Source organism: Nannobrachium achirus (assembly GCF_963921795.1).
Source record: "Nannobrachium achirus genome assembly, chromosome: 2".
Classification (NCBI taxonomy): Eukaryota; Metazoa; Chordata; class Actinopteri; order Myctophiformes; family Myctophidae; genus Nannobrachium; species Nannobrachium achirus.
Window position 1 is genome coordinate 23707289 of NC_137811.1, and position 13854 is coordinate 23721142.

At 41.4% G+C, this 13854-nt stretch overlaps 2 protein-coding genes and 1 long non-coding RNA gene across 3 annotated transcripts; all 3 read left to right on the forward strand.

The window, feature by feature from the left end:
* Nucleotides 1-1019: 1019 nt before the first annotated feature.
* LOC308302690 (eukaryotic translation initiation factor 1b-like) lies at nt 1020-1363 on the forward strand (the record flags this gene model as incomplete). The annotated part of the gene is made up of 1 exon (XM_080746981.1): nt 1020-1363. One exon carries the CDS (start codon nt 1020-1022, stop codon nt 1359-1361), a length of 342 nt encoding a protein of 113 aa, XP_080603107.1. The 3' UTR covers nt 1362-1363.
* Nucleotides 1364-2242: 879 nt separating this feature from the next.
* On the forward strand, nt 2243-5755 carry LOC308301139. Its single transcript, XR_013962855.1, has 4 exons — nt 2243-2438; nt 4083-4213; nt 4382-4444; nt 4578-5755. It is a non-coding gene; the product is annotated as an uncharacterized lncRNA (long non-coding RNA).
* Nucleotides 5756-10968: 5213 nt separating this feature from the next.
* Nucleotides 10969-11916, forward strand: LOC308297231 (serine/threonine-protein kinase Chk1-like; the record flags this gene model as incomplete). Its single annotated transcript, XM_080740647.1, has 1 exon — nt 10969-11916. One exon carries the CDS (start codon nt 10969-10971, stop codon nt 11914-11916), a length of 948 nt encoding a protein of 315 aa, XP_080596773.1.
* Nucleotides 11917-13854: the final 1938 nt, after the last annotated feature.

Sequence of the window (13854 nt, forward strand, 5' to 3'; positions counted from 1 at the left end):
AAATATCAGTATGTGTACTTTACCTCTACACATTGCTTTTGTTTGTCTAAAGTCTCCTTTAAACATACAGAACATTTACTGCATTGCCTAGGATGCTATTAAACTATCCAGTGGTTGTATGGAGATCTAGTACAGTTTTATTTCAAATAAAATGTCTTTAGACATAGGCCTATCCCTCCCCTGAAAAAGTCAAATTAGGTCATTCGGAAAGGGTGTTGCAGTTACATAACATAAATTGTAATTGGTGTAGTCTACTCAACACGTCGTGAGCTTATAGATCTGCTCTTTTCACTAGTTTGGATCCAGGGAAAACGTCTTCTTTTAACAGGCTAAAAAGTTTGGGAACCACTGATTTAGGCTACTGTAGGGCAGGCTACATTTTGTGTACATCCGTGTCATTCTGCAGAGTCGACGCTAGGTGACAGTGTTGCACAGTTTGACACTGACTCCACAGCATTATACAAAGATACAGTTCACTTCAATGCCTCTGTCCAATGTCCAAAAGGAAGATTTTGAGTCTAATTTGATTCCATTCGGTTCCATTTGCACTCTCAGAGTTAAATAAAAGTGGATTCTGCCTTTCATCCAGCAGCACATAGGCATTATGTAATGTGATGATCAGATAATATAATACATCTATCCTATTAACGTTGATAGTTACCGTTTATAATTTAATGTATGCATTTTAGTTAACGTCGGTTATTTTCCCGTAAAAAACAGCTATGTAGGCTACAACCATAGTCCATAGCAACGGTTGCTATGGACACTCTGGACGGGGGGGAGGGGCTTGGCGACTTGGCTGAAACTTTCGTCATGTATGCCACGTGCGTCACACAAAAAGTGATATATATCAGACAAGTGACGACATACTCGATTTTGTGAGCAGCCTTTGAACGGTGCAGAAGCAAGAAGAATCGTCCCTGAACCAACCAACAAAACATACTGTGTCGAACAAGACAAGCCGTTTTAACCGCGCGATAACCAATAGTTATTATCCGAAAGAAAAGCCAATCTTATCTATGTCCGATATCCAGAACCTCCAAACTTTTGACCCGTTTGCTGATGCAGCCAAGGGTGGTGACCGCCTCCCACCTGGGACAGAGGACTACATCCATATCAGAATCCAGCAGAGGAACGGTAGGAAGACCCTCACCACCGTCCAGGGCATCGCCAAAGACTATGACAAGGAAAAGCTAGTCAAGGCCTTCAAGAAGAAGTTTGCCTGTAACGGGACAGTGATTGACCACGCAGAGCATGGTCAAGTGATCCAACTGCAGGGAGACCAGCGCAGAAATATCTGCACGTTCCTCACAGACATTGGCCTGGCCAAGGAGGAACAGCTCAAAGTCCACGGCTTCTAGAGGCTTCCTTACAGCAACCCTCCCCATCCCATTCCTCCTCCTGTCCTGAATCTACTGCCAGAGTGACATTTTAAGCTCAGACGAGCTAGAAAAAAACGAGAAAAAAAAACGGTTTTGCACCCAATGAGTGCCAAGTGACAGTTTGAGCGCAGACTTGAGCTAGCAAAAAAAAGAAGAAAAGAAAAAGTTTTGCACCCAATGATTGCCAGAGTGCCCCCCAGCCCCCCCCCCCCCCCCCCCCCCCCCCCTCTCCTCTTGCTGTGACCTTGCCGTGGTGGAGAGGCTTGAGTGACTCAGTGACCTTAAGAGTGATGCTGGTGGGTGGGGGTTCAAATCCTGACAGGTTCAATATGGTTGACCGACCTGTCAGGGGAGGTTGGACCCCAACCAGCATCGCTGATGGTCACAGATAAGAGTCCAGACAAACAACAGCACCAGTGACATGGGGCAACACCCTCCCAATAGTCCAGTGAAGTGTGACGTCATTTCCACTAGATGGCGCTATTTCGCCTGAAAAAAATGTTTCGTTCCGTTTTCATTGCATTGACATCGCTATTGTGGAATCTTAGATCGCCTAATATAAGACCTGTGTTCAAAATATAAACACAAAACTCTTGCTTTTTGACTCAAATGGATATAAAGCATTGACTGAGGTGGAAATGTACATATCTACCCACCGATTAACACAATAAACCGCTAGAAACGATTTTAACAAAACACAACAACTACATTTCCCATGAACGCCGCTGCTGCCTGGCGCACACAACATACGTCACGCGCAGTGTGTTTTCAGCTGTTTTCAGCAACGTGGAGCGGCTGGAGCCAAAACCCAAAACAACACAGCTTTAGACTAGTACCATAGAGAAGACTAGTATTGTTTCTGGACCGCGATACAGTTGTTGGAGGTTGAACGTTTCAACAAACTCAAAAGAAAACCTTTACAAAATTGCAGAAATGGTACTGTGTTTTGTGCCAGATTGCAATCATTATAGCGGACCAAGTAAGTGGCCATGGCTGTTCTTTTCACCGTTTTCCAACCCATGAGAGGACAAGACGCTCTTGGATTGAAAGGATACGGTAAGTTCTATTCATGGAAACTTTGAGCTAAAATGTTAAAAGTACTATACCTTTGTACAAATCTGTACTTTACTTGAGTATGTCCTATTTATTTTACTTCTACTCCACTACATCTCAAGCCCTAACATTGTACTTTTACTCCACTAAATGTATTTGAAAACATAAGTTACTAGTTACTTTGTGGATTTATTATTATTACAAAACATACATTAAATGCCTCGACATTTTGGTCATTTGAAAATAGTCTATCTACACGCTTGAGACATGTGGTACACTAGAGCATGTTATCGTAATAATATGGGTACATTTTATACCCCCCATTTAGCCCCATTTGTTTATTTCATTTGTGACATCTGCTAGGGGCAGCATGGTTGTGTTGTTACTGCATGCTGGGGTCTTGACTAGTTCATACAGTAGGCTACCAAGCTACTGAACTATAAACAAGCCCTGATTCTATGTCTGGTGTTTTATTCCCAATTCCTAGGTAGGTAAAACACACACATAGAACACTGGTTAATGAGTGCTGAACAATGCTGTCCGTTTTGTTACTGAGGAAACTTATTTTGCTTGCTTGTGCATTTCATTTAATGAATCATTTGTTAAACTCAAACAAAGAATGCTAACGTTAGCATGATGCTAGCGAAATTGCTGACATCCAGTTTAGTTAGTGGTTAGCTCAGCAGGCATCTGGTGTTATAGGATACTGTTTGGATTTAATGCTAACTAAAGTAGAGGTTTGGTAGATCTGTGCACTTACATCTGTACACTTGAAATATACAGTAGGCCGATTTATTTTATTACAGCAGAAGTGCATTTGGGATTTGAAATCTGTGTGTTGTTATAAATGCTGAGTTATTTAATTACAGCAAACATTGTTATTACAATGTACAGTACCAAGCTACTGAACTATAAACAAGGCAAGCCCTGATTCTACAGTATGTCTGGTGTTTTATTCCTAATTCCTAGAATAAACCCCATAAGGGCAACAGACACATTGTGAGCTTGTAGATCTATTTTCAAAATGTCAAAATTTTGAGAACTTGAAATGGGACATTCTGCATAAAAAGTACTTTTACTTTTGTACTTTTATTTAAGTACATTGGAATTCTGGACTTTTACATGTAACAGAGTGTTATATTGCTGTTTTGGTGATTTTACTTCAGTAAACCATTTGAGTACTTTTTCCACCACTGGATGCTGTCCTGTGGTAGGGTGTGCTTTAGGGTGAAGCAGGGCTACGTATGTGTCTGTTCTAGCTGGGTTATCAGGGCACCTGTTGGCAAGCTGGCTCATATCCTACGGCCTCCCCCTGTTACAGTTGGAGGTTATAAAGTGTATCTAATTGGCTCACCCAGTGAAAGCAAGGGGAGAGATTTTTTCATAGCCAGCCAGCCTTTAAGTGTCCCATGTAAGGGCATGATAAAATGGCTGAGTGAGTGAGTGAAAGTGCCAGCCCTGCCTGCAAGAAATGTTCTTTCCCTACTGATTTGTCTGAACATCTCAATTATTGCAGACACATTCTTGGGTATTATTTTATTTAATTGTAATGTGACACTTAATTGTAAATTAAAATGTCATGCGTGTGACTGCCCTACTCTCTAAATAACAATGTCTAACCTCTTCTGTTATCATTTTCTTTTTTAGACGGAAAGACCGGAGGCCCAGTAAAGATTCGAGAGTCTGCAGCTGTCATTTTCCTGCCGGCATCTCCAAAGGGCCTATATGGTTCGAGGGTAGAAAAGGCCCTAGGGTTAGGGTTATGCCCTGTTCTGCAGGTATGCAACCTCAACCAAGTCACCTCCACTTCCATACATCTATGTGTTTAATGTTCACCCTTATCCACTTCTACATCTGCTCATAAATATGCTTCTACCTCAATCTTTTCATGACCAAGTTTCTCTCTCTCTCTCTCTCTCTCTCTCTCTCTCTCTCTCCACCCCCAGCAAATCCAAGCACCTCTGCAACCGATCCAGGCACATTGGAAATACCAGTTCCATGCATTTCATGTATGTTGTTTTTAATGTTGAGCGTCATCCACCATCATCTGCCTGTAAATATACTCCCACCATAATATTTTAATGGCTAACACCGTCCATTTCTGTCCCTGTCCCTGTCCCTGTCCTTGCATGCAACCACCAGCAAGTCCATGCACCTCTGCCTCTGCCATGGCACCTCCTGTTGCATGCACCTCTGCAGATTGGCCAAGAATCCAGAACATCATTGACGATGCTCATCATGAAGAGTGCATGAGGGAGCTGCAAACTTTAAGGGATAAGAAAAAAGAGTACTGTAGGGTTAGGTACTCTGCCTCTGAACTTCCGGATGATGTCCTGCGCATGGAGACGGGTCTGCCAGACAGAGCAATATTCCTAGATGTTTTTTATGTGGGACTACAGTTCAAGGGTTAGCCACAGCTCCTCAGCTTAATTCCACACCATCTTCGATGCTATGCTGATGTGTTAGTTCAGGTCTGTTGTGTTTTGGTGAACATGCAGGTTCCTTTGATAGATCAAATGAAGGATTCTCTGGTATGTAATTGACTTGTTTACCGAAATGCGATCGTGCGTGCTGCCCAGCCCAGCCCAGTTAATTGACCATCTGCATACATGCACTGTTCTACATGGCCAGATTTGAAGTGATTATCCCCTCTCTTCACAATTTTCTCTTTTTAAAAAGATTACATGAAGTCAAAAACAGAAACTGATATTGTTAGTCTATAAACGGCCACAGCTTGTCCGTATGTATGTAGTGTACTGTATGTATCTCTGTCACGCCTTACACTGGTTCTATGGGTTTGTCGCTCTGACATCATGTTCTGATGTCACTGTGATTTCAGGGGAACCACTCTAGCAGAAGGGGTTTGCTGCTCTGACATCACACTCTGAATTCACTGTGATGTCACACTAACAGAATCCTTTTTATGCTCATATATGGAGTTCCCTATTCTCATCTAACAGGACTTGGGAATGATGTCCTATGATGACCCCTGGTACCCATATAGGGAGATCCATTTACTGGATATGGAGACATGCTTTGAGAACTCAAACATCCTTACTCAGTTATTCATTATGTGAAAGTCCTATGACCTGTATGACATCTGACATCATAACCTCGTATGGAGATCCCTTTCTGTAGAACCAGCCACACAGATATGGGCTGTCTTGGCCATATATGGATTCTGTTAGTGTGGTACGTGGCCGATGTGGCCTCCATATACTACTGTATGGGTAACTGGTCCGATATACATCACTGGCCAGATGGCCAAGAATTGTCACGTCACCCTGAGGTGTCTTACCTAGTTGTATACTGTTGTATAAAGTTTATATTATATGTGGCTCAGTGTGGACATCTAGGACCGGCTGCCATCCTCTCCAGAGGAACAGCAGCAGATCATCCAGCCGATGACTGTTGGCCAGCGGGACAAGTAGGAGTGGCATGCTCACAGCAATTTTGGATGTGTACTCAAAGCCAAACGCATCACTGAAAAGGCTACGTGGGGAATACGACCTTGAGGCTGTTTTACCGGTATCACTGACAGCTGATGCAATTTATTTTATATTAGCCTATTTTTTAATCTTGGCAATATTTATTTCCTTTATTTCCAACTACACACAACAGCTTTGGTATGATTCACTGAACATCTTGTCACTTGGCAGGTCTCCATGGGGAATGCATCTGTTTCAGACACAGAAGTGTCTGTAGTTTCCAACTTTTCAGACTGTTGATTAAAATTTCTTTTGTATAATTGACTTGTTTGATCTGTTATTAAAGATGCTTGGGAATATTTGAAGTGTCTGTGCCATGATGAAGGGTTTAATTATGACTTTCCCTTAATGTTTTATATAATTCTTAAAATGCAGCCATGTTTGCCATAGATAGGCTAAGTTATTGGTCCCACTAATATAATTCGAAGTTTGCAATAGGAAAAAGTACTGTTTCATGACAGCACAAATCACTGGTACAAGGTCAACTAAAAGGAGACCCTATTAAGCATTACAGCTTATTTACACTTTGCCACTTTGTGTCTCATATAACATTGAAAGACTGACAGAACAGAGTAGGCCTACTTTGCATAGCATAACATCAATTAAACATCTTGGCTTTTGAGGAGAGATGCTTTTGCAGGTAAATTTACCACTGGGGATCTATGAATGTTTATTTTATTTTATCTTTTTTAGTTTTTCATACTGATTGATTGATTGATTTATTGAAGAATTTATTAGAAGTTTGCAATAGAAAAAAAAAGTACAGTTTCATGATAATGAAACAATATAATCTATCACGCATGCTGGCTCTGACCAGCCAAGTTAAAATGACCATTTGCATACACTGTTCTACATAGTCAGATTTGAAGTGATTCTCCCCTCTCTTCACGCTTTTCTATTCTTTAAAAAAATTACATATCAAAAACAGAAACTGCAATTTTATTTATACTTTTGTAATAACGTTTGAAATCTATAATTAATAATGATGATTCACTGTGTTGTGTCACTGACAGCGTAGTGAAAGAATCTCCGGAATGTTTTGAAGGAGCCGGGGCTGCGTGACGTATTTTAGCAGCGACAGTCTGACAGTCTGTCTCAAACCCTGTGTAGTTTCCAACTTTTAAGACACTGTAGATTCGATTTTCTCTAACAACAGGCTATATCAAATATGAATGAATATCATAAACTATGCAGAACCACCCCCTTGACAGAAAAGCAAGAGTTTTGTGTTTATATGTTGAACACAGGTCTTATATTAGGCGATCTAAGATTCCACAATAGCGATGTCAATGCAATGAAAACGGAACGAACCATTTTTTTCAGGTGAAATGGCGCCATCTAGTGGAAATGACGACATGACTTCTCTGGTCTATGGAACCCCCTCATAGCTCACACCCTTGTAAGCACTTGGAATTGTAGACATTACATTTAGTTTGACTTGGTTTCGCAGATTAATATTGTGAATATAGCCCATCCGTAAGCTTGAAGATTGAAGGCTATTTTCACAATGTTTGCCTCTTTCTTGCGTAATATTTGTCAATTTGTCCATTGGTATTAAAACGGTCTTAAAGGTCATTAAATTGTCACTTAGGTTAAGAAATGTGCAGGTGCCCTGTATACATGTAGGTTACACTGTATGTTGGTTTGTTTACTGTTGAGTGAGAAAACAATGTTCCAAATCAGACAACCCCCAGTTTTGTCAAGGCCCGAAATGCCCAAAAGGTGAATTGTGTAGGCATTTTTGAGGAAAAGTCGGCATTCAGCATTTTTTTAAAGTTCAATGTGTCCCGAATAAGAATCCACTTTATGCCAGTGAAAAAAGGGTCCAGTTTTTTTTATAATTCCCCTGCAAAAATTGCCTAAAACATGAATTATAGATTTGTATGTAGGCCTGTCTGTGTGTTAACATGCAAACTACTGGACAGATTTTCATTCAACTTCGTGAATGATATCATGGACAGAAGTACAGTTTAACACTCAGGTCAGTGGTAAAGTAGTTCTGCAAAGAAGAATGGTCACACACTATAGTTATACTGTGTGGCTTCAAGGCCTCTTGGACGAGCTGTACCATAACAAGATGGGCTTTACCAAAACAATAGCTACTGAGGCCTGGTGAAGGCCTCTCGACTCCTAACTATCAGTATTACTGATGAAGGTGAAGGCCTCTCGACTCCATAACTATCAGTATCATTATGTTTCTTAAAGAACTAGATATCCCATCCCAACTATCACACACAGATAAATCTTTGCCTACGTTCTTAGCTACTTTCCCTACCATTAATGTACTTGCATGATGTACAGTTGTACAGCCGATCCAACATGCCCATATTAAATATAATCACTAATAACATCACACATAATCAATCATGATAATATAATATCTTCTACAGCCACCCTCTCTCTATACAGTGCTTGGCTGTGTGCTCGTGACGGATATGTCAGCTATGCCATATATGAAGTTCTACATTAGACTGATGCCAGCTTTAGATGTCTTTGCCAGCTCCATATACGGAGCTAAAGATCGTCCATGAGGTCAGACCCAGATAAGTCAGTAGGATGTGTCAGGTAGCTCCACATATGGAGTACCAATATGTCAGGGATCTCCATATATGAGTCTATATCCTATATCCTTCTGCTGAATGATATTGATGACATCAGGGATCTCCATAATCAGACTGTATCTCCATATATGGGGCTATATCCTATAGTCTGCATGCACCCTTAGGGCGTCTTACTGGTATAAGATAACATTAAGTGCTTGTATCGGTTTCTTTGGGTTTAAGCCTATTGCATTTGCTCATTACGCTAATTTTTCAAAACGGTGACTTGTATCACTCTGTGTTGATTTGAATGTTAATGTGTTTTATAGGAATGATTTGACCAATTTAGATGTTTATAATCTTACAATAAATGCGAGACGTCTGCGTGTATGTAATCCTCGTAAAATACAATTTCAACAAAATATCCTGCTGTAGAATTCATTGTGCAGTCTGACATGCACATGCTTTAAATATCAGTCTGTGTGCTGTACCTCTACACATTGCTTTTGTTTACATGAGACGATAAAAACCACGGTAATATGAAATGTTTAGTGTGGTTGCCCTGCAGGGGCAATCTGAGGGCCTCTGCTGCTAGAGGCCCTCAGATTCTGTGATACCCATTGCCGAGTTAGAACTAAATGCAAGTTGCAACCATGTTTTTTCTTATCTTTAGGGACTCTCATTAATGAAATGGATTGTTGCGAAATTTTATTTTTGGGGGATTTTTTTTTTCTTTTCTTTTTTTGCTATTCTTCACACCAAATCTCTGAAAAAAGCAAATCCAAAGGAGACAAAAAAAGCCTAAAACTATATATATATATATTACAATTATATTGTTCACTCTCATCTTATATCCTACGTCACCAAGAGCCAGAAATGCAATTTACCTAAGGAAATACTGAATTAATTAATTAGCATACAGAACATTTATGTCAAATTAGCTGTTACTGCATGCTATTAAACAATATCCAGTGGTTGTATTGAGCTCTAGTACAGTTTTATTTCAAATAACCTTTCTTTAGACATATCCCTCCCCTGAAAAAGTCAAATTAGGTCATACTGAATGGGTGTTTCTATTTCTAACATAAAACTATTTGTTGTAGCCTAGTCTACTCAACATGCAAGGTTCATATTCTGGTAAGTGGACTAATGGACCAATGTGAGACAAAACTAATCAAATCACACACAACACACATTGATCACAATACAACTCTATGTACAATCCTCTGAACAGGTGAGTCTCTCCATACATTAAAGCAAAAATAAAATCTCATGGCTGAAAGTGAAACATTTGATAGGCCAAGTCCTAATCTGCCATGTGTGAGACAGCTGAAAGAGGAGCCCCCGCCTCACACACAATGTAGCCTGCAGTTGCCTAAATCAGAGTTCCCGAATGTTTTAGCCTGTGACCCAAAAAAGAAATTATGTTTGATCCAAACTAGTGAAAACAGCAGATCTATTTTCACTACTTCTTAAACATTTGTTTTCTAGTTAATGTAATTCCTTTGATTTCTAAATTAAATTACTGAGAAAAAAAAGAGAATTGAATTTAGTTTTTATTAAAAAACTATTAAAAACAAAATTATTATTATTAAATGGGCCTTTTGACGCTAGTTTGACCACTTTTCATCTTTAAAAGAAATGGGCTATCTACCATAGCTATCTACAAGCTTATTGCAGCCTATCTGAATTTTTTGAAAATGTTTGATAGATTCTCGTTAATCTTCTATGGAGGTCCCTGGCATAAAATACATTTAAATGATGTTTGAGAACCACTGAACAAAAAGTTAAAAGCTATATCAATGTAACGTCAGCAGCTGACATCTGACAAATGGATGGCAACCAAGTTCATCAGATCATCACAATGTTTTCTTACTTGATCTGGGCTGTACAATTGTAAAAACGCGAAACTATAATATGCTAACATTAGCTACTGAGCTTAGGCTATTATCTATTTACTTGCCCTACACTGAAGCCAGTGATTAAGTGGATAAATAAATGTTAAATTTACCCGAGATCATTTACAGTAGTGGTCCATCTTTGTCATTCTGCAGAGTCGACGCGAGGTGACAGTGTTGCACAGTTTGATCCACACTGACTCCGAGTCCACACTACAGCATTATCCGGTTCACTTCAATGTCTCTGTCCAAATTGACCAATTGGAGACTTTATATGTACAAATGCACCCGAATTCGATTCCATTCGGTTTCCATGTGTACACTCTCAGAGTTAAATAAACGTGGAGTCTGCCTCTCATCCAGCAGCACATAGGCTATTGCTATTTAGTACACTAGCAACCATAGTCCATAGCAACGGTTGCTATGTACACTCTGGACGCGGTCGCTATTGGGGGGCGGGGCTTGGCGCCGCGGTTTGTTTATAAACGCACGTGAGTGCTGCAAAGACTACGTTTGATTGGCTGAAACTGTCAATACGCCACGTCACGCTGTAAACAAAGTGATATATATCAGACAACATTGAATAATGGAATTCATTCTCAACATGATGGAAGTGCCAAAGGGTTGGACCGTGGTCAGGTGGTTAGGACAGGGAGCTTATGGAGAAGTCAGAATGATTGTCAACAAACAAACTGAGGAGGCTGTGGCTATGAAGGTGGTGGACACCTCCCGGAGTGAATGGTGCAGAGATGTCACCAAGCAGGAGATCCGCATCCACAAGGCTCTAAAACACGCCAACATCGTACGTTTCTACGGCCTGCAGAGCAAGGGCCCGACGGCATATCTGTTCCTGGAGTACTGCAGTGGAGGAGAGCTGTTTGGCCGCATACCGATTGTGGGGCTGGAAGAGCCACAAGCTCACAGGTATTTTGTGCAGCTTGTGGCGGCCGTGGAGTACCTTCACCTTCTGGGGGTCACACACAGAGACATCAAGCCTGAGAACATCCTGCTGGACGAGGGAGACAACCTGAAGTTGGCTGATTTCGGTCTGGCCGAAGTGTTCCGTTGTGGTGGCAGTGAGAGTGAGCACCTCCTCTACAGGCGGTGTGGGACACTTTCGTACATGGCCCCAGAGGTTTTGGTCCAGACAGGGTTCAGAGCCCCACCTGTAGACCTGTGGGCCTGCGGGGTGGTTCTGACCGCCATGCTGACCGGAATGCTGCCCTGGAATGAGGCCAGTGACACATGTAAGGAGTATCTAGCCTGGCTCAAGAAGAAAATCTACTTGGAACCTTGGAAAAAAATCCAAACCACCCCACTTAGTCTGCTGTCTAAGCTGCTGATGGCCAGCCCAGAGGGGCGCATCTCCATCCCGGACATAAAGAGACACCGTTGGTTCACTCAGATAGCAGCTGGTGGAAACCTGCACTCCCTGCTGGGATCTGCACGCAAACACAACATAGGCCTACCCCGAACTAGCTGTGAAGTCTATTTGGCTGTGGGAACATGGTCGATGAAGGCACTTGCTCATGAACTCCAGTATTGCACCCAATGAGTGCCAGAGTGACATTTTCAGCTCAGACTTGAGCTAGCAAAAAAAAAAAAAAAAAAAAAACGAGAAAGGAAAAGAAAAAAGGTTTTGCACCCAATGAGTGCCAGAGTGACACTTTGAGCTCAGACTTGAGCTAGCTTTAAAAAAATATATATATAAAAAAAAAAAAAAAAAGATCCTCTCCTCTTGCTGTGACCTTGCCGTGGTGGAGAGGCTTGAGTGACCTTAAGAGCCTTAAGAGCCTTAAGACCTTAAGAGCGATGCTGGTGGGTGGGGGTTCAAATCCTGACAGGTTCAATATGGTTGACCCTTTTCAGGGGAGCTTGGACCCCAACCAGCATCGCTGATGGTCACAGATAAGAGTCCAGACAAACAACAGCACCAGTGACATGGGGCAACCCTGCCTCCCTATGGAACCCCCTCATAGTTCACACCCTTGTAAGCACTTGGAATTACATTTAGTTTGACTTTCGCAGATTAATATTGTGAATATAGCCCAACCATAAGCTTGGAGATTGGCTATTTTCACAATGTTTGCCTTTTTCTTGCGTAATATTTGACAATTGTCCATTTTGGTATTAAAAAGGTCTTAAAGGTCATTCAATTGTCACTTAAGAAATGTGCAGGTGCCCTGTATGTAGCCTACACTTACACTGTATGTTGGTTTGTTTACACTAACTAAGCTAATGATCTGGACAAACCCCCAGTTTGGGAACCGCTGACAGTATGTCAAGAACCTCCGAGAACCTCCCTAGGGAGACACTCGGGAGGCATCCGTACAGTCTAGTGGGAACTGGGAAGAAGGGGGGTTTTCATTTCAAATTGTTAATATGAGGCGGGGCAAGCACTGCACAGATTGCTGTACACAGGGTTGCAACCTATCGTGGATGTACCATTCAATCCATTTAGGCTGCTGTAGCCCTTCTTTTGAATCCTTTTGGGGATGTTGACATTGTCATCTGCCCATTTGTCAATTTGGTCAAAATAAATTGGTGGAACAGAACTCATATTTTGGGACCATCCATTGTTTATAATGATTTGTAATGCAGGCCCAGACATGTTACCACCCCATGTGGTCATGTGATCCAAGATGGTCATGGTGTGAATATGGTCAATAGGCACATTTAGAGTATACAAGTATACTGTAACTGTACCCTAGTCACAACTCACTACCTTCAATCAACAACACAACATAAACAGCCTAGCATACACACATACGGTACCCTGTCGCAACTCTCCCCACAACAACACAACAGACACCCTGAAGACTGGCATCAGCCCTCAATTCCTGTGCCAGAAATGTTTCAGTGCCACCCAGCCATTGAGTCCTAATGTGATAACAATAGAACAACAGCATGAATCACATTAGTACACAATATACAACACAGGCAGCGGCAGCAAAGAGAACATCTCTAGCCTTTCTTCTTTATTTTTTTCAGATTTATTTTTGAGCTTTCATGCCTTTATTGATAGGACAGTAGACTGACATGATTTGGAGAGAGAGATGGGGAGTGACACACAGAAAAAGGTTGTTGGGGACGGGATCATACAAAGCATCATCACCTCATCTATCACTGTCTGGTATGGTTCAGCTGATCAACTCTCAAAATCCAAACTACAGTGTATTATTAATACGGCAGCAAAAATCATTGGTTGACTTGTGACCTCCACTCTGAACTCTATATTGTATACCTCCTGAACCATCAACCGTGCCAGTAAGATAATTAAGGAGCCCGCCATCTACAGCTTCTACCCTCAGGGAAACGCTATAGATCAATTCATGCCAAGACCACCGCCCGCTCCTTGTTTATGTTGGAAGTGGTAATGGTGTAAACGTCTACATGTAGGCCTACTTGTTGTCATGTCTTGTTCCTAGTTTTGTCAGAGCTGCAACAAATGTATGTACTGAATGTACTGGGTCCCCAACTCCATCCAGAATCA